Genomic DNA, 24928 nt, shown 5'->3' on the forward strand with positions numbered 1-24928 from the left:
GTGTGTGTGTGTGTGTGTGTGTGTGTGTGTGTTTTAATTGCTTATGTTTTCCATAAACTGAAAGCTAAATCTAAAGTTTTTGTGAAGTTCAATCAAGTCAAACATTTTTGGAAAATAAACTTCATAGGTGATAGTGTTTGTTTTGATTTTTTTTTTATTTCTTTGTGTGTATGAGGGGGATTATTTTAAATGCCTGCACGTTTGTCTGTGTGTCACATGTCTGAAGAGACCAGAAGAACTGGAGTTATAGCCAGTTGTGGGCTGCTGTGCGGGTGCTAGGAATATGGAACCTTGGTCCTCTGGAAGAGCAGCCAGTGCTCTTAACTTCTGGGCCATCTCTCTAGCCTCACGTGATGGTGCTTAACTCACATGGTTCCTCCTCAGGAGACCTGTGCCAGACTGGCTGGCTTGGTTACGTAGTCTAGGTGAACACTGGCTCTCTCCTTCCTCCAGGCACATTAGGAAATAATCCACTGTGGCATTGTAGGGTCTACTCCAAACCTTTCACCTAATGGCTCTGGTGTCTGTGGATGACAATTTTATTGTTACATTGGCAGTTGCAGAAGGCTTATATTTTCTCCCCACTGCCTTGATCCCTGAGGATCTCGGATGATTCTAAACAACACTGGTCAGGTGCTCTCGGAGGTATGCCTTAGAATCTAATCTGCTAACTCTGCTCCAGGTATTAGCCAGGGATCTTCTGTAAGCCCTGAAATGTTGGCTCTGATATACTGTACTGTACATAGGAGCTTTTATTCAACTTAAATCTAAAGACCCACGGGATCCAGTGTGAGCTTGTTTAATGCGGGGGGGGGGGGGGTGTTGGGGGGGCGGGCTAGTGGTGAAGGCTATTTTATGAGAGAGAGGAATAGTAGCTGAGCTCTATCCTAAGAAATTATAAGTTCTGCCCTTAGAACTACTTGCTTCTCTCCAGCACGAAAACAAAAACAACAAGAAGCTGGCCTGGCTTTTAAACTTCCAGGCTATTCTGCCAGAGCTTCTGGCCCACAGGCACCCCACAGTTTCATTTCCTTTCCTATTTTCAAACTCAGCAGTGTGTTAAATTGAGAACACTGGGTTTTCCTTAAGAGCAAACCAAGAGGTTAGATCAGACACCCTTTAACACTTCTTACGACATTCTGGGGGCTTGTTACTTCTTCATTTGCCAGCTCAATTTCATTCCAAGTTGGTATATGTGCTTTTTATTATTATTATTATTATTATTATTGTTCATTACATCTTTTGAAAAGTCACACATGTCTAAACCAAGGGTGTTTTTGGTTCATATTCTCAGCAGCATAACTCCTCACCTGCAGAGCACTCTTATATATTTTCATATCAGATCTTATAAGGAATCAGCACTGTATGTCTTTTCCTTGTGGTGTATGTATAGGCTGCAGTTTTATGTCTATGTATTTACTATCACCATTAGCAGAGTCCACTAAGCTCCGCTGATGGACTCCCATGGTAAATGTCAGTGATAGTGTTACTGTTCCAGCATTACAAAATGCTGCATGGTTACCTTCCTCCGTGTCCATAGCACAGCCACCTCCCTGCCCAATGTAGGCATTGTGTACCTTACGGGGTGGGGCAGGACCCTGCATTCTTGAGACTGCTTTCAGTTTCAGCTCTTGGATCTCAACCAGTGGTTGAGGAGCCAGGGCTTTGGGTTCTCTCCTGGATCTCTTTCTATGAACCAGGCCTATGCCTAGGGTTTCTAACAGAATTCTTTTAGAAGAATTCTGTTCAGAAGCCCCTGTAGGCTTCTCTCTTTCTCCCATTTTATGGATGGATAAGCTGAGACTCAGAGTACTCAAGTGAGCTTTCTGTTGTCACAGGGGCAGGAAGAGGGCCAGAGCTGCAAAGATTGATAGGAACATCTTTTCTCAGCTAAGCTGTGTACCTAGGTATGTGTACCTACCATACCTGCATAGCCCAGGACAGCCACAGAGGAATCTTCCCTTCCTGGCTTCCCTTGTGGTCTTAGCTTGAGCAACCCACACGCGTATCACTCTTCCTCCTATTGCTGAGGCTGCTCTTGATTTCAGGTCTAAGGAACAGAGACCCCCAAGCTAAGGGTGCAATGGCAGTGTCAGCCCCCTTGAGGAGCCTGGAGGAAGAGGTGACCTGCTCCATCTGCCTGGATTACCTGAGGGACCCGGTGACCATCGACTGTGGCCATGTCTTCTGTCGCAGCTGCACAAGTGATATCCGCCCCATATCGGGGAACCGGCCTGTCTGCCCGCTCTGCAAGAAGCCCTTTAAGAAGGAGAACATCCGACCCGTGTGGCAGCTAGCAAGTCTGGTAGAGAACATTGAACGGCTGAAGGTGGACAATGGCAGACAGCCAGGAGAGCTCGCCCGAGAGCCACAGGACGTGAAGTTGTGTGAGCGGCACCAGGAGAAGCTACACTACTACTGTGAAGATGATGGTAAACTGTTGTGTGTGATGTGCAGGGAGTCCCGGGAGCACCGCCCCCACACTGCAGTCCTGGTGGAGAAAGCTGCCCTGCCTCACAGAGTAAGTCCTCCCAGGGCCTGCGAGGGAAAGTTCTGTCTGGTGTCCCTCCTGCCACAGCTCAGGACACTCATTTCTCTCCACTGCTTATCTTTCCTTAGGAGAAAATTTTGAACCACTTGAACACCCTAAGGAGAGACAGAGACAAAATTCAGGGCTTTCAAGCCAAGGGAGAAGCTGATATTCTGGCTGCACTGGTACGTGGAAATCCAAGCTGAGCGTTGCTCACGCGTTTGAGGGAGGGGCTGGCCAGGTGGGAAATGTGTCTAGGAGTACTTTGGAAGTATGGTTGGTAGGTTGGCTTTAGGCCAACTGGGGATTAATTAACCAAGGAGATGGGGTAGGTTGGCCTGCCCTGTCCTTTTGGGCCTGCTGTGTGTCTCAAACTTTGGGCCTGATTTCTCATCTGATAGGCAGGTTGTCTGGCAGCAGTGGCTATGCTCTGAGGGGACTGGGGAACCTGACTCTGGGCTCTCTGAAAGTGAGGGAAGGTGTGATTTCCTGTGTAGAGGGCAGCAGGGGGTGTTTGGGAGGGTGTGCTGGCTTCAGGGTAGAGACAAAGAAGAAAAGGACAAGGAACTGGGCCTGAGCAGCTCTGAGCAGGCTCTGTTGAGGCTGCCTAGTGAGACTCAGGCCTACTATTCGAAGTTAAGAAGATTGGTGGCACATTGTGTACTTTTGATTAGATAGGTCAGGAGGGACGGCTGATATGGGAGGTCCAGTTCTGGGGGAGTGTGTGTGTTGGGAAAATGGGCAGTGGAGAGATTCTGGGGTCACGCCTGGCAGTGTCTAGCCAGGTTGTGAAGATAAAGCTAGAGAGAGCTCAGGTCCACAAAGTACCTCTAGATCCTGGTGTACACGGGCACCCTCACTTACCGAGAGGGGTTGGGGACTCAGGCAGTTCCAGCCTACAGGACAGGATGTGTTCCCTGAGGACACACATTGCAGCCTCACCAAAGAAGCAGAGTGGAGTCCCACTTGGGTACACAATATATAAAGAGTAATGGGGGTATTGAAGAGGGGCTGACTGAGTTTGGACTTTATCCCTCAAACAGAGCTCCCTGAAAGAGACAGCTCGTATTATCATTGAGAAGGGTGACATTATGTCAGTAATGGGATACACAGGCTCCCTTTCTTTGTCCCAAGACTTACTGGTCACCTAGAACAGATAGTGACAGAGCAGTCAGGCAGAGTCAGCTTTGAGGACAGTGAAGGGAATAGACTCTTTGACAAGTCTCAAGGAGAAGCGGGTGAAGCAGGAGCATCCCAGTGACAACTCCTACCGAAGGTCTAGGATTCACAAGCCAGAGTCCCCAGAGGATTGAGCAGGTATCACAGTTCCTAGAGGTATCACAGACAAACACCCTGTCCCCTACCTTACAGACAAAGCTGCAGGAGCAGAGGCAGTACATTGTGGCGGAATTTAAGCAGGGCCACCAGTTTCTAAAGAAGCGGGAGCAGCACCTGCTAGACCAGCTGGCCACCCTGGAGCAGCTCCTCACTGAGGGCAGGGAGAAGTTCAAGACCCGGGGTGTCAGTGAGCTTGACCGGTTGACTCTGGTCATCTCCGAGCTGGAGGGCAAGGCACGACAGCCAGCTGCAGAGCTGATGCAGGTGAGAGTCGTCTTGGCCCAAGTGGGAGACAGGTACCACTGTTCTATGGCCTTTGAAGAAATTCTTCCTCTTAGGCTCTCAGTTTAACTGTGTAAAATATGGGTATGCGAGTCTTACCCAGTCTACATGAGCTTAGACATTAATGTGGCATTGCTTTAGAACAATAATCATCATCTACAGAAAGCATCTAGAGATGTTTAAAGGGCCATAGAACTGAAGGTCTTTGCTGTCCTTCCTCAGCATGAGACCTCCATTGAGCCTTCTAGGTAACAAGGCAGATATTTGTTGTTTTTGAGACAGTCTTACTGTGTCATCCCATCTGTCCTCAGATTAAAGGCATTCCTGTCTCAACCTTCTGAGTGCTGGGGTTATAGATGTGCACCCCCACGCCCAACTAAGGCAGGCGCTTATTTGATAGGTGCCTTACATGGTTCTAGAGATGGGCTGAGCTGTGGCTGTCAGGATCCAAGGTGCATGGAAGGCAAGTGAAGAAAGATAGATGAGAGGTTTCCTCTGGACCATAGAGCATCATCAACCTGGAGAACGGTGACCGAGGGGTACCTCGGGACACAAAGCGAGAGCAGGCTGTTCCGTTCCACTGACAAGCCTCTTCACCCTTAGCATTCTACCCAAAAGGGGAGGGCCGGACCTTCCCTCCGTATAAACCAGGAGAAGGGCCATATGCTGGTTTCCTCTGACCCCCCTGGTTTGACATCAGAAATGAACCTTTCTGCCATCAGAAGACACACAAAGGTCTCTAGGGTTCCAGACCAGTGGCAGGGCACAGTGATAGCCAGGAGAGAAGAGATGTCTGTGCTAGTCCCAACCACAGGCTGCATCATCAGGAGGCCTCTCTTTGCAGCAGATTGAGCCACGTGTAAGAGGCACCCTGGGGCAGATTAGGAATGAGGTCCAACTCAAAGCTGATATCTACCCCCCCCCCCCAGGCTTTGGACTCTTCTCTCTTGTCCAGTATCCCTCAGGGGCTCCCTCCTTAGCTCCAGGCATTGCCTCTTCCCTAGATTTATTTTTTTATCAGCCTCTGGGTCACTTGTCTCCTCTCCCTCACCCCGTTTCTTTCTTCCCCTTCAAGGGGCGCATCAGACTTTCCCAGCAGCCAGCCCTTCCACATGTGCATGTGAGTTGTGAGTGGAGCAGCTGAGAGTGCCAGGGTTTGTCAGCAGTGTGTCTGTCCCTGATCAACCCTGGGAGTAGCTACTCTACCGAGGCCCCTGTCTGTGCCTGAGGGCTCTGCCTCGGAAGCTGCCATGATGAGGAGTGCTGAGGAGAGAAATCCACTTAAAACCACTACCCAGAATGCTGGCGTCAGCAGATTTTGTCTATATTCAGGTTTCGCTGGAGCAAAGCTCCTGAAGCTTCTGGGACAGTCCTCAACAGCCATGGTTGGACAATTGCGTTTTGTTTTCCAAATTGCACCTCTCTACAGAGCCAGCCTGCCCTCTGCCCCAACCCCCTTCACCCTACTGACTTTTGTAGCGCCCATCACTTACTGACATGCTGTGGTGATAGTAATCATTTTCATATTGATATTTTTACTCTCTTGTCTGCTTCCCTCTGCTAGGATGTCTGCACTACACAGGTAGGGATTTTTCTTCTTTTTTATTGCTACCTCTAGCTTCTAGACCAGTCCCTGCCTGGCACAAGGAATCACTAAGCAAAGGTTTGTGGAATGAGTGAAAAGAAGCAGCAAATCGGTCAACACAGAACTGTGGAGGTTTCAGACTCTCCAAAGAATCCTCTCACAAGATGCGCCCGCCCTCTCTGACCTTGGCACTTGTCTTCCTTTCATGCAGACAGCACCACTGTCTTCCTTCTGCACAAGGGGTTTTTCCTCGGATCCTTGCTCCAAAGCAGTCATGGGATGCTCAGGTTCTCTCTTGTGCCCCCTGCTGCCATTTCCATATCCCTGGTCCACAAGCGACCTCCAGGATGACCTTCCTCCCCTGTTCCTATTGCCTCCTGCCACCATTCCCGAAGGAGCAGCCTGGTGGGTGACTGGGTTTCAGCTAGTTGCAGCTTAGAGCTTAGTAGTCCATACAGAGCAGAAGTTCCTTTCTGTCTCTGCAGCAGGTCAGAGGTGAGGATCTCGAGGTCATCTGGGAGCTGGCTTATTTCTAGCTGTCTGTCTAGTCTTGGGAAAATTGTTCTCCTCCATGCACTTTGAGTTGGGCTCATCGATGTGTTCAAACATCAGCCAATGAGAAGAAAGGAACTAGAAAGCATTTTTTTTTTTAAAGAACAAGACTGAGAAGTCTTGGGTTTGTTTGGTGGGTTTTTTTGTTTTTGTTTTTTTCCTTCCTGCATCCCATTGTAATTTGGTCACGTGACCAGACTTGTTGTAGGGTATGTGGGAACTGTGATTTCTTGACTAGTAACATGTCAGACTAGAGCGTAGATAGTTTAGTATAAAGAAGGGGAAGCTGGGCATGGTGGCGTACGCCTTTAATCCCAGCACTTGGGAGGCAGAGGCAGGCGGATTTCTGAGTTCGAGGCCAGCCTGGTCTACAGAGTGAGTTCCAGGACAGCCAGGGCTACACAGAGAAACCCTGTCTCGAAAAACCAAAAAAAAAAGAGGGGGTGGGGCGGGGGAGTTGTCCTTTGATCTCCACATACATTAAGTTATACCACACATATGCACACACAAATGTTTAAAAAGTGGGGAGTAAAGGGTGGGTACTGGGGAATACTTGCTTTTTATTCGACTGTATGTGGATTAAAAATCACTGTTACCCTGTCCTGCCTGGTATAAGTTGGCCCTGACTAAGCCCTTCCCCAGTTCTTACCCATCTATACCAGCTAGGGCTTTCTCATTCTTCAAACCTGAACTTAAGTGTTTCCTTGGACATTAAGTGTCACCTCTGGTCGTTTCTGACCTTATATTAATTGTGTTGTTTATTTTATATGTATGGATGTTTCTACCTGAATGTATGTCCGTACACCACTTGCATGCTGGTGCCTGTGGAAGCCAGAAGGTGGCACTGGGTTTCCTAGAACTGGAGTTATAGATAGATGGTAGTGAGTTGCCATGTGGGAGCCTGTAATCAAACCCAGGTCCTCTGGAAGAGCAGCCAGTGCTCTTAACCACTGAGCCATCTCTCTAGCCCGGTGTCTTTTATTTTATTTAATGTTCCACTCGACCGTCAGTTCTCTAAGGGAGGGAGCCATGAGTGCTTTGTTTGCTTTTGTGTGCCTGTCTGTTACATGGTACTAATTGTGTAGACTCAGTGTGTACCTGCCTCTTATATGGTACTGGCTGTGTAGACTGTATGTGCCTGCCTGTTATATAGTGTTGCCCATAGATGCAGTGTGTGCCTGCCTGTTAATATGGTACTAACTGTGTAGGCTGTGTGTACCTGCCTGTTAATATGGTACTAACTGTGTAGGCTGTGTGTACCTGCCTGTTAATATGGTACTAACTGTAGACACTGTGTGTGCCTGCCTGTTGCATGGTACTGACTGTGTAGATGCAGTTTTACTTAATTCACTTTGGTGCCTCTGTTTTCTTCCCTTGCAGGACACCAAGGACTTCGCCAACAAGTAAGAGTTCACTTGCTCATCTTCATCATTCTTCTTCCTTCCCACTTCTATGGCTATGGTCCACATAGTAGTAGGAGTGTAGGGTGCCAACTGCACAGCAGCCCTTGCTTCATCCCATGGCTTTTAAGAAAGAGGGCAATCTTTGATGATTAGATATTGTTGTCTCCCAACACGATCTCCAGAGTCCAACTGGGCTCACGGCCTTCACCTGAGCACAGCAAGAGAGTAAAAGCCTGACTTGGCAGAGAGTCCGCTCACTTGTGAAATCTTCTGGCAGTCTTATATCCTGGTTCACATAGTGTCTTTGCCAGTTTTTCTGTCCTTGATTAGGGATAATGAGACCTTCCCTGCTTGCCTTGTAATTGTCATGAACACTGGCAGAAAAGCAAGAAGAGCCAAGTGACAGGTGTTTGTGTCTATCACTCTCTCAGGTACCCACGGAAGAAGTTCTGGATTGGGAAAGCCATCCCTCACATGGTTAAAAGGAAGGCAGGAGAATTCTCAGATAAACTTCTTTCTCTGCAGCGAGGCCTGAGGCAGTTCCAGGGTAAGCACTGGGAAAAGCACCAGACCGGGGGTCAGGCTCGGCCACACTGGGAGGTTTCCTGGCTTCTCCCCACCATAGTCTCCCATCTCAGCCTTCCAAGGAGCTCTGGCTTCTGTATCTTTTATCCTTGGGATCTCCAGTAGAGCCTTGTTCCAAGTAAGAAATGAGTTCTCTGGGTCTGCAAGTCATTTCTATCTTTATTTTTTTTCTCCATAGGCAAGCTGCTGAGAGACTTGGAGTATAAGACAGGTAAGTGAACAGAAGGTTGTTCCCATTTTACCCTGTGGAATCCTCACTGGAATTGCCCACAGGTGGCCCCACCCCCTTACGTTATTTCAGATCAGTCTCCCGTGTAGTCTGCAGTATTGCTGAGCCTTTGAGGTCACAGGTCACATACCATAAGGTCCTTCTTATGAGACCTTATGAGAGCAAACAGCAGTGGCAGCCCGAGGCCAGAGATCATCTATGCTGTGTGTAGCAAGTACCTCAGGGACACAGTTCACAGAGACAATGATATAAAGAGTGCTCGGGAAGATATAGAACTGCTCAGTGAGGCAGATACTGTGGAGACTAGTCACTCCTTCCCAGCCCACCACTGACACTGTTACTTCCTCCCTTGTCCCATAGTAAGCGTCACCCTGGACCCACAGTCGGCCAGTGGATACCTACATCTATCAGAGGACTGGAAGTGCGTGACCTATATTGGCCAATACCAGAGTGACTGCCTGCTCCCCCAGCAGTTTGACTGTGAGCCAGGAGTGTTGGGCAGCAAGGGCTTCACGTGGGGAAAGGTATACTGGGAAGTAGAGTTGGAGAGAGAAGGCTGGTCAGAGGATGAAGAAGAGGGGGAGGAGGAAGAAGAAGGGGAAGAGGAGGAAGAAGACGAGGAGGTTGGCTATGGGGACGGATACGAAGACTGGGAAACAGATGAAGAAGACGAATCACTGGGGGAAGAGGAAGAGGAGGAAGAGGAAGAAGAAGAAGAAGTTCAGGAAAGCTGCATGGTGGGAGTGGCCAAAGACTCTGTGAAGAGGAAAGGGGACCTCTCCCTGCGACCAGAAGATGGTGTGTGGGCCCTTCGGCTCTCCCCCTCAGGTATCTGGGCCAACACGAGCCCAGAGGCCCAGCTCTTCCCGGTGCTGCGGCCCCGGAGAGTGGGCATCGCCCTGGATTATGAAGGGGGCACTGTGACATTCACCAATGCAGAGTCCCAGGAACTCATCTATACCTTCACGACCACCTTCACCCGGCGCCTGGTTCCCTTCCTGTGGCTCAAGTGGCCAGGAACACGCCTTCTGCTGAGACCCTGAACTCCAGAACCCGCCTGGGTCACCCTACAGAAACTTTACTTCTCTGAGAGTCCAGGACTCTGAGACGAAGAAAGATTACCTGGATCCCACACCCATGGAAACTTCCCTTCCCTGGGTTTCCAAAACTATAATGGAGGAAGGTTCCTGGCCAGAGCACTAGGAGGAGGAGAGGGAGGGACATCACATCCATTGCCACCCATCTCCCCACTGCCACGGCCAAAGTTTCTCTCAACACTGTCACCCTATCCATATATCTTACTCAGCTTCTCATTTCCTCTGAAGTTTCCTGCTCTGAAAACCAAATGACTCCCTCTTTCCTGAACACACCCATTTGTCTTGTCCCTGTGTTCTCTGTTGAGCAGGGCCTTGGCAGCAGCATTTTCTGGTTCACTTGTTAGCCAGTGCCCACAGGTAGACTTTCAATCACATCTGAAGCTGTTTTGCTGTCCTCAAAGTTGAGTTTCCCCGTGCCCAAAACCACCCTGTTGCCTACCTTTCCTGGTGTCTTAAAATCACTTTTCCTTACCCCACAAGAGTTAAATACACAAAGATGCAAGAATGGATATAGTCAAGACCCACAGAAGTTTCCAAGGTCGTGTAAGTTTGTGTCCTGGAGTGCTGGTAGAGTCACCTCCTAGCCTCAAACCCAGACCTGAGTAGGTAGGACTCCCCAGGGACATCTGTGTTTCAGAAAGCATCTAGGCACTATGACCCAGATAGTGACTGTGATCAATAAATTACCTCTGCAGAGTAGTCCTGTGAAAGGAGTGTTTAAAAACAACCCGAACAGCTCGCTCTTGGCCAGGAGGTCAAGACCTCGTTGCTGACACTATGGAGTGTCCAGATTCACTTTCCTAGGAAGGAGATGGACTGGGGAAGGGGAGAGAGGGCCAAGAGGAATCTAGAGAACCTCTGTCCTAGGTCTTACTATGGAGAAAGGGCCTGCAGTATCGCCCTGCTGACCCAGCTGGTGCCCGTAGTTGAACACGAGCCCCTGCTTAGCCAAAATGATGCCCCCCTTTTTATCCTTAAACATTCCAGATTTCTTCTGCCCGTGCAAGTGTTAGCTCCTCTTGGCTCTTGAACAGACTGTTCCCAGACACTGGATCTTGGTGGCCTCGGAGTCACCACAGCGTCTCGAGACTGAACACTTCGTATGCATCACATGCTGCCTGAGTCACTAGTACCTACACAGTGGCTCCCTCACCACTCTTTGTTCTAGAGTTAATCATCTTCTCTCCCTTCTCCTTCATTTCCTGTGTCTTTATTACTAAATAAACTACACATTTTTCTCAGTGGTCAGAAATTTCAAGACAGTCATCTGGTGCTGTCTTTATTTTTATCTTGATGCCTACTAGAGTGAACTTGAACCTGAGCCATTGATTGGTCTCTCTGTAGACAGCTTTTAAATCCCCCTTTTGGCATTAAACTGGGAGTTCTGGATCTTTTCCCTCTGAGGCCTGTAGCCCAGCTAGCCTAAGTCTCATGTAGCTGCAGATGACCTTAAGCTTCCTGTCTCTACCTTCTAAGGGCTGAGATTTCAGGTAGGTGCCACTATGCCTGTTTTGGTTTTTTGTTGTTTTTGTTTTGTTTTTGGGTTTTGTTTTTGTTATGTTTTGTTTTTCAAGACAGGGTTTCTCTGTGTAGCCTTGGCTGTCCTGGAACTCACTCTGTAGACCAGGCTGGCCTCGTACTCAGAAATCCGCCTGCCTCTGCCTCCCAAGTGCTGGGATTAAAGGTGTGTGCCACCACTGCCTATGCCTGGTTTATATAGTGCTGGAGACTGAACCCAGGGTTTCTCGCATCCTAGGCAAGCACTCCCCCAGGTGGCATCCCAAGCCCTGGTCCTATATCTGAACCCTGTGTCTCCTCTCCTAACTTAACTGTGGTTTTGTCACACATTTAATAACTTCTGAGGTGAGTTTGGAAGTTTTAAAGCCTTCAGTATCTGGAAATGTTTATCTCACTCATACACTTAAGGGATTCTTCAAAATTGTTTTTCTTTCAGAATGTCAGAATTGTTCTACTGCCTTAAGCTCCTGATTTTCAGAATTCCCTTGGGGCTCTCTGCCTAATGATATTTCTCAGTGGCCTGTTTCTGTTTTACAGATGGGTTTAGGAACCTTACCTGTATCCTTATTCCTTGTACTAGCACTTATGAAGCACATACATACATACATACATACATACATACATACATACATACATACAATTAAAGGACTGGACAGGATCTCACTATGTAAACATGGCCTGCCTCAGACTCACTGGGTGAGATTTAAAGACTTATACTGTCACACCTAGGAGGGGTAAAAACTTTTTAAAATACCTGGGGCAACCTAGAAAAAGGTTTGTGTAGGCTCATGGTTCTGAAGGTACAGTCCTTGATCATCGGTCTCTATGCTTTTAGCTTCTGTCATGGTAACCTATCCTGGCAGGTGTGCTTGACAGCACAGTCACACATCTCATCAGCCAGGAAACAGAACGAACCAGGCCCCCACAGTCCCCTTCCAGAGCATATGCTAGAGACCCAAAGACGCCACCTCCTAGCCATTCCACCCTTCTGACCAGTCCTTTAACACCTGATCATTCAGAGGCCTTAAACACTGAAACTAGAATCTTGCCCATCCTTATAAGTTGCCACAATAAACAGATTAGACACAAAACACAAAGGTTACATATTTTATTAAAACATCCTCTCAAAACGTAGATAAATGAGCTGAAGGGGCTTTGGGGTCCGCCCAGAGTTGTTGATGAAGCCCTGTAGCATCTCCAGCTTTGTGTCCAAAAGTCATAAATTAGTACAAGTCACAGGTTCCTGGTTACCGTACAGTGGTCATTGTGAAGCTTTTACAGCTTTTTGTTTGTTTACCTTCCAAATCCCATTGACTCAGCTTTGCTGGTGTCTAGGGCAATGCCTTCCTGTCTGCTGGCTCTCCATTCAGAGAGATCACCGTGTCCAGGAACAGGATTGAAAGGAGTTGCTACACGAGATTCCCATTTGAATGCTAGGGACAGAGCTGGGTTCCAGGGTGCTGGTGTGTCTGCCACATTTCCCTGGCTCCACCTTAGTCTGTCAAAGGCAGGCAGAGGAACTTACTTTCCAGGTGGGATAGGGTTAGAAAAAGATGGTGACTGAAGCCTTGGTGTGGGACATTTGCCAGGTCTCTCCCACACCTGGTCACATCTACACAGCTGCGCAGGACAGCTGTGTCTCCTTTTGCATGGCAGTTGGGTGCTGGCCAGTTGGAGCAAAAGTATGGTCCAGACACTGTCCTCAGTGCCCAGGTCCTGCCGTCCCCTCAGCTTGGACACTTTGGGGACCATTCTCATGATGCAGCTGCCACTCAAGTGGCGATTACAGAGAGGACTGGACTTGGGGATGTGGTCTGTGGGTCCAGAGTGACACCTCTTCCCTGCTTCAGGATGGAGCAGCATCCATCCAGGCTGCCTGCTTCCTAGGCTTCTGTTTCTGAAGGACAGGAGTGACAGCTGTGTCTGAGGATTTGTTTCTTAAAGTGAAGTGGCCAGAATAGCAGCAGCACAGTACCTAGGAGCCTGTTAAGAAACACAAAATCTTGGCCCCTGCCCTAGGCTACCCAAACAAGAGCTTGCATTTTAACCAGGTGTGTGGGTAAAGTTTCTACAGTACGTTAGAGAAGGAGGGATCAATATAAGAACAGACAAGTGCTTGTGGGAACAATTAAGCTCCACTTTGAAAGTAAATATTTTTGCTCTTTTCTCCCCTGGTCCCTGTTTTGTGGCACTAGGGCTTTATGGGGTAGGCAAGCAAGCTCTAGCAGGAAGTTATTAATACATCCTTAGAACCCAGCCCCTCCCTACATCCTGCCCCCAGAAAGGGTCTTTGTAGCCCAGGCTGACCTCAAACCTGTGGCAGTCTGATTGCCTCTATCACTCAACTGCTGGGGTTGTAACTGTATGTGCCACCATGCCCAGCAAAAGCTAGGTTTTTAATAGACAGTATTTCAAATCTACAGAGAATCTAGCATAATTCTGGACAAAGGTAGGGGCTTAATACATATTATGGATGAATGTCTACACGTAACTGAGAATATTTACCAGTCACTGTGTGTCAGGTACTGTGCAGAGGTCCTTGCATACATTCATTAAATGCTCAAATGGATTTATAGTATAGGAGCAATGGTGGGAAGAAAAGGGTTAATAGACCCAAGACCCCCAGCAGTCAGGGTTCAGGTAAGCACATCCCATTGCTGTTTGTGGCCATGGGTGGAATGGGTATCAGGGGAAACCCCGACCTCCAGAGTCCTTGCTGATTACCTGAATCTGTCTCCAAATGCTGCATCAAGTTTTCTGAAGAAAGCAGAAACAAAGATCTGTGAGACTTAATATCTCCTACAGATACTCCCAAGGGGAGGGTGTCCTGGCTAGAGCATGAGGACAGGGATACAAGAGAAGTGTGCTTCACCTTCCTGGACCTCCAGTGCCTCTATCCTTGGACAGGGAAGACCACAATCTGGGGAACTATAACCTGAGTAGAGTGAGGTCTTGTGGGAACCTATGAGGAGAAAAGATGCTTAACCCAAGCGGTTTGCTTATTTTTGTTTGGGTTTCACTATGTAGTCCAAGCTGGCCTGAAACTTAAGATCCTCCTGCCTCAGTCTCCCTGAGTTGGCATTACAGGCATGTCCTACTAGAACCAGGTATTGAAGTTGAGGAAAGATGGAGACAGGTGGAAGGTAGAACACCTAATGGGATCCTGAACCCCTTTACCTGAAAATGTCCTCATCATCATTGGGAGGCTAAGTATTTTCCTGTGGAGGTTTCGGATCTTCTTGACAAGATCAGAGGAAATGGCCTCTGGGCTCACGAAAGTCTTCATCTCGTACCTGCAGACAAGTTGGAAGTCAAACTTAAATTCCCAAAATAAAATACTTCATTTTATCTATGTGCATATATATGTGTGTATGTGTGTGTGTGTGTGTGTGTGTGTGAGTGTATGTCTTCCGTAAGAGGTCAGAGGAGTGTTTCAGATGCCTTAGAGCTGAAGTTAAGTTTATTGTGGGCAGCTTCATCTGGGAGCTAGGAATCCCAACTGCAGTCCGCTGGAAAAGCTACAATCAGTTTTTTAATTATGCTTAGCCATCCCTCCAGCCTTCAAAAGTAATACTTGGGAGACGGACACAGGGAAAAGATGGACTGAAGGATGATGATCTTAGTATCTGCTATAAAAATTAGATTCAGGATAATTGATTTACCATCTGTAGGTAAGAATGGTTTCCGAAATGATGGACTTTTCATTAGATGCAGGAGGAGCTAATTTTAACTTCCTCCTGAGCAACTGGAGCTTGAGTCTCTTCCAGCAGAAAGGGGCAGAGGCCATCACCCCTCTCTACCTCTAGAGAGAAATGGAGAAACAGCCCTGCTTCTTTCTATCTGTGTGCTGGTTTGTACAATGGGAAAATTGCTGGGCAGAGGGAGATTCTGGTCCCTTTGCGGTCCTCATTACTCTGTCTGTGTGACTTTGTATAGGCCCTTCTCTCTCAGATGCTCTATCACACAATTCCCACCACATGCTTCTTGACTTTAATCCTAACGCTCGTCGAGAAGCATGTTTGGAGACACTTTTAAATGGCTTTAGAATTTTCAGATACTAAAATACTAAGTATATTTCATGGATTAAAGATACTTCTGGGAACTGGTCATGTCAGACACCACAGTTCAGTATCCAGTATCTACATGGTGGCTCACAATCATCTGTAATTCCAGTTCCAGGGCATCTCCCTGCCTCCTCTGTTTTCCTCTGGCACCAGCCATACATACGGTGCATAAGCATATTTGTTAGCAAAACACCCATACACATAAAATACAAATAATTTTTTAAAAATTTCTGGACCATTCTAAACCCATGACTGTTATATGTAACTTTGCTTTGAGGGTCACATCTCAAAAACCAACGGAATTGGTGTTGGTCAACCAAAACCAGTAAATTTATTTTTATTAGTTATTTAGTTGTTTATTTTGAAGTAGGCTCGCACTCTGTAGCCCAGATTTGCCTCGAACATATAGTGCCTCTCTGCCTTAGTTTCCCAAGTGCTGGGACTAAAGGCATGAGCCACGATGACCAAGTTCAACTCATCATTTTACTGAGTTCGAGTTGATAGTAAGAGAGGGAGTGACCTGTGTATCCATCAGTATTTTCTGGAACCATCCACAAGGGTCCAGATGGATTGCTGTGTCATAAGATGCACATAAAGGAGGCAGAACTGGGGAGGGCCTTACCTGTTCTGATTGAGTCTGGCATCCTACAAAAGAAACACAAAAACATGTACTTAATTTCCACATGGCTTTTCCCATCAGGGACTCTAGCTCTTTCTGTCTTAATATCAGCTAAAAACTCCTACCCAGAGTGCTGGAGCCTCTTAATTACTTAGTGTGCATTTCACTGCTCTCTTCTTTTTTCCTGACTAAAGTAGGTAGGTCTCTGCAGCCAGCCAGTTCCTTTGCTCTGGTTGTTCTGCCCGCCACGCCTCCCACCCCCAAGTGATTAAGAAATGATAAAGAGCAGAGACCAGTCTGAATTCAAAGTTGGCACCGATGTGGGGCAGGATTCTGGTAACCACACAAGGCTATTGATGGTGCTCTTCCTGTTTCTCAGGGACCATGCTCAGCACCACACATGGGTTATTCCTTACATGGCTTACCTCTCCCTGAAACAATCATCCCATGCTTAGAGAAACTAAGAGAGTCACCCAAGTGACAAAGTGGGAGGAGCTGACAACACCAAACTCAAGATGGTCTGATGATGGCCATCTTTGCATAATCCTCATGCATGCCTTGGGAAGTTCTCTAGTCTTTTGAGTCATAAAAAGCAGACCCCCACACACACACACACCTTCTCAATCAATGTAATCCCCAGCACCTTCCAGCACCTGCTTCCTGTTTAACCCTCTGCAGTCGCGCTAGGTGGTAGAATTGTGGAGTCTCTTACTTGCAGAAGCTCACTTGCTGGTTGCTGACACTTCTCCTCTAGCTCCTCAACCTGGGTACTCAGCCACTCGACCTCTTGGGAGACTTTGCTGATGTACTCTTCCCTCTCCTTGCAGATCTGCCGTTCTAGTTCCTCCAGCCTGTTCAGCAGGAGGCATCTCTGGTCCACAAGCTCCCGCTTCAGCCTTTCAAAAGCAGCTTCTACCTGATGCTTTTTGCTTTCAACCTGCATCTGTAAGGATATCAGGGGTGGGGTCGGGGAGAGGGAGGCTCAGAACTGGCTCCCATAAGGATCATCTGTGTACTTACTGATTAAGAGACAAGAGTAAGCCATTTCAAGGACTCATTTCTTTAAATAATACAATGGTAGAAAGAGATAGATCCCAAGATAAACTTGCAGATGATGAGCTCTGAGCTGTTGTCTTAGCTAGAGATTGTAGCAATATCATATGGAACTCTTTAGAGTCACACTTAACTTAAAAAAAAAAATCCTTTCATAGCTATAATAGTCTACTGTTTTAGTTTTCTTCTCTGTGCTATGATAGAACATTGACAAAAACCAAGTTGAGGAAGAAAGGATTTATTTCATTTTATACTTTCACATCTCAGTGCATCATTGAGAGAACCCAGAGGAGGAACTCAAACAGGAACCTAGAGGCAGAGGCTGTGAAGAAACAGCAGGTTCTCCGTGGCATGCTCAGCCTGCTTGCTTAGATAGTCAGGACCACGGACCCAGTGTAGGCTGGATGCTCCCAAATCAATAATCACAACGTCTCACAGACTTACCACATACAGCCAATCTGAAAGAAATGTTTTTCTCGGCTGATTTTTGTTTTCAATTCCTCGTTTAGGAAGGGTTCCCTCTTCCCAGATGACCCTTGCTTGAGTCAATTAGGCAAACAAACAAAAACAACAACAAAACTAACCACACAAAACTAACTACTATATCTTCTTTAGACTCCTGAATAACTGTTCTAATTTATTTCTTTTCTTGAGATACATGTCCATGTCTTATGTGTCCTAGGCTGGCCTCAAACTCAATTCACAATGAAGTCAAAGCTGACACTGAGCTTTTGATGCTCTTAACTCCATCACCCAAGTGCTGGAATAATAGAACACTCCTATTCAGTGCTGAGTATTGAATGCAGGGCTCCATGTATTCTACGCAACCACTGTTCATACTGAGCTAGCTACCCAAAATGTTAGGATGGTGGCACATGCCTGTAATCCCAGCACCTGTGGGGGCAGAGAAAATAGAATCCACTAAGTAGTGACTTTGAGGCCAGTTTGAGCTACATGAGACTCTGTACCTAAACAAACAAACTAGAACAAAGGAACAGACAGCCATAGGTGTGTGTGTGTGTGTGTGTGTGTGTGTGTGTGTGTGTGTGTGTGTGTGATCTTTACCAGAACCTCCTGGAGCTTCTGGTCTTCTTGACATTTCCTATCTTCTATCTTGTCCCTCTCTATTCGTAGAGCTTCTAACCGACTCCTGAGACGATCCTGTCAGAAAGAAGAAAGCAGAGGGTTGGTGAATAATCCCACTGGCAAATACTGTGTGCTATGTTGTGGACACACCACTGAGGCTGAGAGATTCAAACTGACAAGAGTCCTAATCCTTGACCTTCATTGTATCACCATCTAGGGCAAGAATTGGGTTGGGTGGCACTATGGAGATAGAAAGTGTGTGGTAAGGTGTATGTGCCCGCAGGGAAACCTGGAGCAAAGAGGAGGACTGAGAGGATTTTAGATAGCAAATCTCTATTCCTTTTCCTTCACTCACCCACATCAGGTCACCATCCTGCCCCCACGAAGCAGCGCCTCAGATCCTTACCCTGTAGGGCTGGATGGCTTCATCCAGGAACCCCACAGCGTGTGCCTGGTGGGCGGGGCCCTCCCTGCAGAACACGCAGAGTAGCTCCGCGTCTGTCTTACAGAAGAAATAGATCTTCTCTCCGTGCTCTTCACAGTAGGTCTCGCTCAGGGGACCTAGGGACACCGGGGCTACTGCGGCCTGGATTTTCTCCTCTTCTGCCCCCTGACAGAGAGGGCACAGAAGCTGGGCTCCCATTGGGGTGCGCGGGAGGCAGAGTAGGCAGACAGTGTGTCCGCAGGCTGTGGTCACCGCATCCTGCAAAGGCCGGGTGCAGACAGGACAGGCTACTTGGTGAAGTCCCCGCAGGGACCGGGTTGAGGGCATCACCGTGCCTTCCCCTGCCTGTCCACAGTCTTTTGACTCGGTCCACTCCAATTTCCTTTCCCTGAAACTGAGTCACTTTTAAGTGCGTCACTGTCACAGAAGCAAAGGAATCGGAGGCTGAAAGAAAGGCAGGAATGTCAGCTCAGCGAGGTCACCTGGCTGCGCCTCAGCCACGCCCAGAACCCAGCAGCTAAGCAGGTCCAAACTCCAGGGCGTCTTGACTACCCAGCGTTTCCCAGGGGCAGGCGGGTGACCTAGCTCGCCACTCTTGTCGCCTTCGGTCCCTTGGGTGGGGAGCAGCGTATTGCATCATAAGGTCACTTGGAAATGGGGTTTCCTGGAATCTCTTGGCTACAGAGGGGTGAGGCCGTTGGGGAGGAGCCGCTTACTGTCACGCTGAGCAGGTGAGAGCCAGAGTTCAGGCTAGGAGGCTGGCAGTAGCATCAAAGTCTAGCCTGTGATGTTGAGACTGACCTCAAATTTCGAGCCCAAATGCACGTTCCTCTCCATCTGGCAATATGCACTCACCACCACCACCACCCCAAGAAATTACTCCAGAACAACCAATTTAATAACAACTCATTGGGACAAATGTGGAGAAAGAGATACAAATTGAAAGGCAAAGAGGATTTCTAAGGATCAGAGAGTTTGACAGCCACAAGGCAGAAGGCATTGAGGTGTTTGGATTCCAGCTCTTCCCAAAAACTGAGTCAGAGATCAAGCTGCCAGGGTCCCTGGGCATTCTCCTGCCCTGTGGACAAGCTGCCAGGGTCCCTAGACATTCATCTGCTCTGTGGACAAGCTGATAGAATCCCTAGACATTCACCTGCCCTGTGGACAAGCTGACAGGGTCCCTAGGCATTCCCCTGTCCTGTGGACAAAGCCAGACCCTCCTGCTCACCAGGCCTTTTTATTCCACCTATTTTCATGTTTCACACACCCCTTCTTCCTGCCCTACCTTCCCACTTGACAATGCATCCTTAGAACAGCTGTCTAATTATTTGTGGTCAGCCCTGGCTGAGATGTGCTGTTTGTATAAAAGATTTCACATCACTACAGAGACATGTGATATGTTGCTAGTATTTCATGTTGACTTTGTGCTCAAAAATATTTTGGAAACATTGGACTAACTTAAATATACTACTAATATTTACTTTCTCTCTTTTTGTCTTGTAATATTTTTCTCACTCTTATTATGAGAAACATTCAAATTTATTGATACTGTGAAGAAATATTGGCATGAATGCCTTTGTGCATTTTTGACTTTTGTAAGTATTGGGCCATCTGCTCTCTCTTCCATAAATACAACATATATCTCCTCAGAGTGAGAAAGTCATCCACACAACCACAGTGTCATTAAAAAATTTAACATGGGCCGGTGTGATGCCGCATCAGGTAAAAGCTACTGCTGCCAAGCCAAAGACCTGAGTTCTAGCCCCGGGACCAACATGGTTGAAGGCAAGAACTCACTCCACAAAGTTGTCCTTTGATTTCTACATTTATGCCAGGATACGAGTGCCCACACACACACACACACATACACACATACACAAACACAAATATACACCCACACACAAACACATGCACATACACACATGCACACACACATACCACATACACATGCACACACACATACACATGCACACATATACACAATAATAATAAAAACTATATAATTTAAAGAACTTTCACAATCTATTAGTGAGTTTACTGTCAGTATTCAAAATACCCTGTTTCCCAATAATGTCCCTTTATAATTCTGTTCCATTGGGGCCCAGCTCACATTGGCAACCAGAAACATTCACATTGCATATCTGTGACTTTCACTGATTGTTTTTTTCCTCAAGACACATTTCACGTAGCTCAGGCTGGCCTCCAAGCTGCTACGCAAGCAGAGGCTGGTCTTGAGAACTCCTGATTCTCCCATCTCTGGATAACAGGTCCTGCGATCACAGACATGTGCCACCATGTCTGTTTGCCCTTTGGGTTTCTGGTAGACTGCATCTCCTGGAAGACACATAGCTTTGACTTGCAGAGAGATCACAGTCACCTGCACTCTGTTGGTTCCCCTTGGATGACTGGAGGGAACCTGGAGGAGCTTGCAAAATGGAGGTCCAAACAGCAGGATGTGATAAAGCCAAGGTGGAATAAATAAACTGTTTAAAGCGCTTCCGTCTATCAGTGGGAGATAATGTAGTCATGGAAATAAATAAATAAATAAATAAATAAATAAATAAATAAATAATGCTGGCTCTATTTTTCCTCCCTCATACGTTTTTTTTTTTTTTTCTCTCAGCCCTCTTTTAAAGCCTGTTATAGGACCATGGAGGCATCGCCACAGTTCCTTGTGCTGTGCACACCCCAGCTCAAGAGCCTTATCTGAGTCCCCACACTCCCCTGCCCACTAGCCTTGTACTGGCTGATACCTCCAATCTCCCTGGAGACAGGTGGCTATGTTTAAGAGCTGGGGTGGCAGTAGCAGTGAGTCAGGCTCCTCCCTGCCCCTGAAGGAAAGATCTCTTTCAACAGTGGTCTGCTGAGAGACTGTGAGCAGCTTCGGGTGGACAGAAAGTTGCAGTGAGCTCCAGGCCATGGGAACTGGTCCAGAGAGTTAACTTATGGTGCTTTGAGCCCCTGGGCCTTCCTCCTCTATTTCTTCACCTATGCTGTTGGCAGGAGTGTGTCTGCTCCTGGGAGAGCAGGACAAGGGGCTCTGGTGCCAGAGATGTAACTGGGCCCCTTGTCCCAGTGTGTGTGACTATGTTGGTGTTCAGGCCTGATGTGGGTGTGGAGGGTGAGCAGAGACGGTGACTTCCAGAGTCAGAAGGCCTGGTAGGATTGACATGGCCTCAGCTCCTTCTGTGACTAGCCTGGCAGATGAGGTCAACTGCCCCATCTGCCAAGGCACCCTGAGGGAGCCAGTCACCATTGACTGTGGCCACAACTTCTGTCGTGGCTGCCTCACTCGCTACTGCGAGATCCCAGGTCCAGAATCGGAGGAGTCCCTCAGCTGCCCGCTCTGCAAAGAGCCCTTCCGCCCAGGGAGCTTCCGGCCTAACTGGCAGCTGGCCAATGTGGTGGAGAACATCGAGCGCCTTCAGCTGGCGTCCACGCGAGGCCTGGAGGTGGAGGATGCCTGTCCGGAACACGGGGAGAAAATCTACTTCTTTTGCGAGGAGGATGAGGCACAGTTGTGTGTGGTATGCCGTGAAACTGGACAGCATGGGTCTCACACTGTGCGCTTCCTGGAGGACGCAGCAGGTCCCTACAGGGTAGGAGAGGATCCCTACAGGGTAGGAAGGGGCTCTGGGGCACCCTTGAGAGAGCTGGATTGGACTAAGGAAAGTAGAAAGGTGGTGTGGATTCTGGGCTGGAAGGAGTATCCGGACTCCAAATTTTTTTACCTTATTTGATCACCCAGGCACGTACTGAAGCACAGAGAAGCACGGAGTTATAATTAAGAGTTCTATGTTGTTTCCTTGTAGACCATAGTAAATCCTTTCTGAACGGATGAACCATCAAACCTGTGTGTGTCCCGTATCAGTTAAGTGTGCTTGAAGTTTGGATTTTAGGGAATGACAGTGCTTGTTTATGTACAAGAGTGAACGCCTGGTTTGTGGAGGGATGGTCTGAGTGTGTTCTGTTTGAAGCGTGTAACTCAATGTTCCTGTTGTGAATGGGCTGTTTGGGTGAATATTTGTGGCATATACTTTTTTATTTTTCATTAAGTGAGTGCATTACTGGTCTTAGTTGCTTTTATATCATATTTTGTTATGAGCAGGCATTTGTATGTATGATGTAGCAATTTATTAGTGATCTTTTCATAGTGAGACCAGCTTGCCTCAGACTAATTATATAGCCTAGGATGACCTTGAATTTCTGATTCTTCTAGTTCTACCCCCTGGATGAAGGGATTATAGGCATATGCTGCCCCACTCGTTTGATGCAGGGTTAGCAGTCCAGGGCTTCTTACATGCTAAGCAAGCGCTCTAATAACTGAGCTACATCCCCAGCTTGTCTGTATGTATTTCTAAACACACACACACACACACACACACATAGATATTTATGTGTTTGCTTGTTCCTAACTCTATTCTAGAACAATTTATAAAACTGGGCATCAATTATTTTTGTATCTAAATTTCTTCTCACTTTGTGTATCATTTGTAGATTATTGGTTCTAGTAAAAAGGGAGACGTTTGCATGTATTTCCTCTGGGTGACATAATTTCAGTTCCAGCTAAGAACATGTGGAGCTCAGATCATAGGTAATACTTGGCAGATGCAAAAGCAGGTAGCTGTTTAACCCAGAGAAGGGCTCAAAGGAGAAGCAAAGTCCTGACCTTTGACGGTAGATGAGAATGGGGGAAACCCTGCTCAAAATCTCTAGGACACAAAGCAAGAGTAATAAGACTCAAGGCCAGGTCTGGTGGTGCTCATCTATGGTCCTACTGTTTGCAAAACTGAGGCAAGAAGATCCTGAGTTTGAGGTAAGCCTGCACTACATGAGATCCAGCCTCAAAATGAGAACAAGAACGAAGACCCTGAGTCTCTCAAGGTGCTGGGGTTCACACTCATCCCCAGGGCACTTTGCTTCCACACATAGAAGGGAGGGACATCCCTTTACAGTTACTTTCTGCATCTTAATAGTTCATGCTCCTTCTACCCAGGAACAAATACAGAAGTGTCTCGTGTGTCTAAGGAAAGAGAGAGAAGAGATTCAAGAAACCCAGTCAAGAGAAAACAAAAGAATACAGGTGCTCCTGGTACGTCTCCACCCTCCCCAGGCCCAGCTCCTTCTCCCAGAGTCTAAGGCCCACAGAGCAGAGACGTGAAGGTCTCTGAATCTGAATCTTGTCTTTGATATTATTTCTTCCATCGATTCTTAACTTTGACTTCCTCACCTGTAAAAATGGAGATTAAGGTTCATTTCCTTATCAAATCAGTGCAGGAATTAGTGTGATCCTGCCTCTAACAGCCTGGTGGTATGTACAGTGTGCAGGGCAAGAGGCCAGGCATCTCTGGGGTCTTCTCTGAGCCCCTTTTAGAAGCTACAGTGGTGATAGGGAGGCAATGGTGGGCTGTGTCGCTCCCAGAAATGGAGTGACGAGCAGAAAGAACATAGCTTCACATCCTTATGGGGGCTGAGGAGCAGGCAGGAGTAGGGGGTTCTGATTTTACTGCCTAACCTTGGGAGGTGTGGGTATAGATCAAGAGGGAAGTGGGAATTTATAAGGAAAGGGCAGAAAGGATGGATGAGATGCCACAGGAAGAGGAGGAAAAGATGGGAGAAGATCTCGATGTGGGGGAGAGTAAAATGTTCTCCTTGGCTCTCATCTTCCCTTCTCAGACTCAGGTGGCCACCAAGAGGCAACAGGTGATCTCACAGTTTGCGCATCTGAGCCAGTTCCTGCAGCAACAGCAGACTGCCCTCTTAGCACAACTGGAGGGGTTAGATGGGGACATCTTGAAGCAGCAGGAAGAGTTTGATTCCCTGGCCACTGGGGAGATCTGCCGGTTCAGCACCCTGATTGAGGAGCTGGAGGAGAAGAACAAGCGGCCAGCCAGGGGGCTCCTGACGGTGAGGCCTGGCCTCTCGGGTCTCTGGAATTATTGCCTAATTGGTACCTCCTTGACATACACGGTTAGGCACTGCAGCTGGAGGTGGGGCATGGGGACAGGGGGTTGGATTGTAATCTGTGCTTCCCCAAGAGCTGCCTGGTCACTGTGCTCTCTAGTCTTGGTCTCTCCTTCCTGCCCTCCATAGAATGGAGAGGAAATGAGGATATGACAGTAAAAGGAGGTGGAGGTTGCTCCTGAGAAGTATCACACACTGTGCAAACAACTGCCAGGTGCTGCCTCCAAAGCAAAACTTTCCCCTCCGTTGGCCAGGAAGTTCTTCCTAGACTGTAGCACTTCCTTCAACTGGAGGAGAGTTATTGGGGGTCCGGGAGCATGATTTAGGGAGATGCACTGGGTACTGGGAAATAAGAGACTTTCGTGTAGAACTTGCTCACTTTTGCCTATAGCTGGGAGAAGTAGGTCGTATCATCAACTCTGCCCATGAAACAAAGGTCTGGGTTCTGGTCCTAATGTCCAAGGCTGGGAATATGGCAGTATTTTGGGTTTTATGGTCATAACAAAAGTGGGAGAGAAAAACTAGAACCTAATTCTCTCTCTCTCACTCTCTCTCTCTCTCTCTCTCTCTCTCTCTCT

General features: G+C 47.6%; 3 protein-coding genes across 8 annotated transcripts in view; 2 read left to right on the top strand and 1 right to left on the bottom strand.

Annotated features, from left to right (window-relative positions):
• The window catches only part of Trim26 (tripartite motif containing 26), a 22565-nt gene extending 11702 nt beyond the window's left edge, over positions 1-10863 (top strand). For 2 of the 4 annotated variants that reach the window (XM_021149164.1, XM_021149165.1), the window contains exons 3-10: positions 2049-2521; positions 2620-2715; positions 3902-4132; positions 5715-5732; positions 7668-7690; positions 8122-8237; positions 8454-8486; positions 8865-10863. In XM_021149164.1, coding sequence (XP_021004823.1) covers positions 2084-2521; positions 2620-2715; positions 3902-4132; positions 5715-5732; positions 7668-7690; positions 8122-8237; positions 8454-8486; positions 8865-9547 — 1638 coding nt within the window. In that variant the 5' untranslated portion in view covers positions 2049-2083 and the 3' untranslated portion in view covers positions 9548-10863. The remainder of the gene's footprint in view (positions 1-2048; positions 2522-2619; positions 2716-3901; positions 4133-5714; positions 5733-7667; positions 7691-8121; positions 8238-8453; positions 8487-8864) is intronic. The other 2 variants (XM_021149166.1, XM_021149167.1) reach the window with 2 other exon arrangements.
• The window catches only part of LOC110283719 (E3 ubiquitin-protein ligase TRIM39), a 529744-nt gene extending 510922 nt beyond the window's left edge, over positions 1-18822 (bottom strand). Inside the window, exons 1-7 of one of the 3 annotated variants that reach the window (XM_021149173.2) lie at positions 18348-18822; positions 17921-18016; positions 16515-16745; positions 15806-15828; positions 14297-14412; positions 13844-13876; positions 12213-13016 (exon numbers count right to left, since the gene is read on the bottom strand). In XM_021149173.2, coding sequence (XP_021004832.1) covers positions 13003-13016; positions 13844-13876; positions 14297-14412; positions 15806-15828; positions 16515-16745; positions 17921-18016; positions 18348-18713 — 879 coding nt within the window. In that variant the 5' untranslated portion in view covers positions 18714-18822 and the 3' untranslated portion in view covers positions 12213-13002. Of the gene's footprint in view, positions 1-12212; positions 13103-13843; positions 13877-14296; positions 14413-15805; positions 15829-16514; positions 16746-17920; positions 18017-18347 lie in introns of those variants that run through there. The other 2 variants (XM_021149174.1, XM_021149170.2) reach the window with 2 other exon arrangements.
• A 2429-nt stretch (positions 18823-21251) lies between these two features.
• Positions 21252-24928, top strand: part of Trim10 (tripartite motif containing 10) — a 10568-nt gene continuing 6891 nt past the window's right edge. The window contains exons 1-3 of the mRNA XM_021149175.1: positions 21252-21985; positions 23383-23478; positions 24063-24293. Of these exons, the coding sequence (XP_021004834.1) occupies positions 21557-21985; positions 23383-23478; positions 24063-24293 (756 nt within the window). The 5' untranslated portion in view covers positions 21252-21556. The remainder of the gene's footprint in view (positions 21986-23382; positions 23479-24062; positions 24294-24928) is intronic.

This window comes from Mus caroli, chromosome 17, assembly GCF_900094665.2.
Source record: "Mus caroli chromosome 17, CAROLI_EIJ_v1.1, whole genome shotgun sequence".
Classification (NCBI taxonomy): Eukaryota; Metazoa; Chordata; class Mammalia; order Rodentia; family Muridae; genus Mus; species Mus caroli.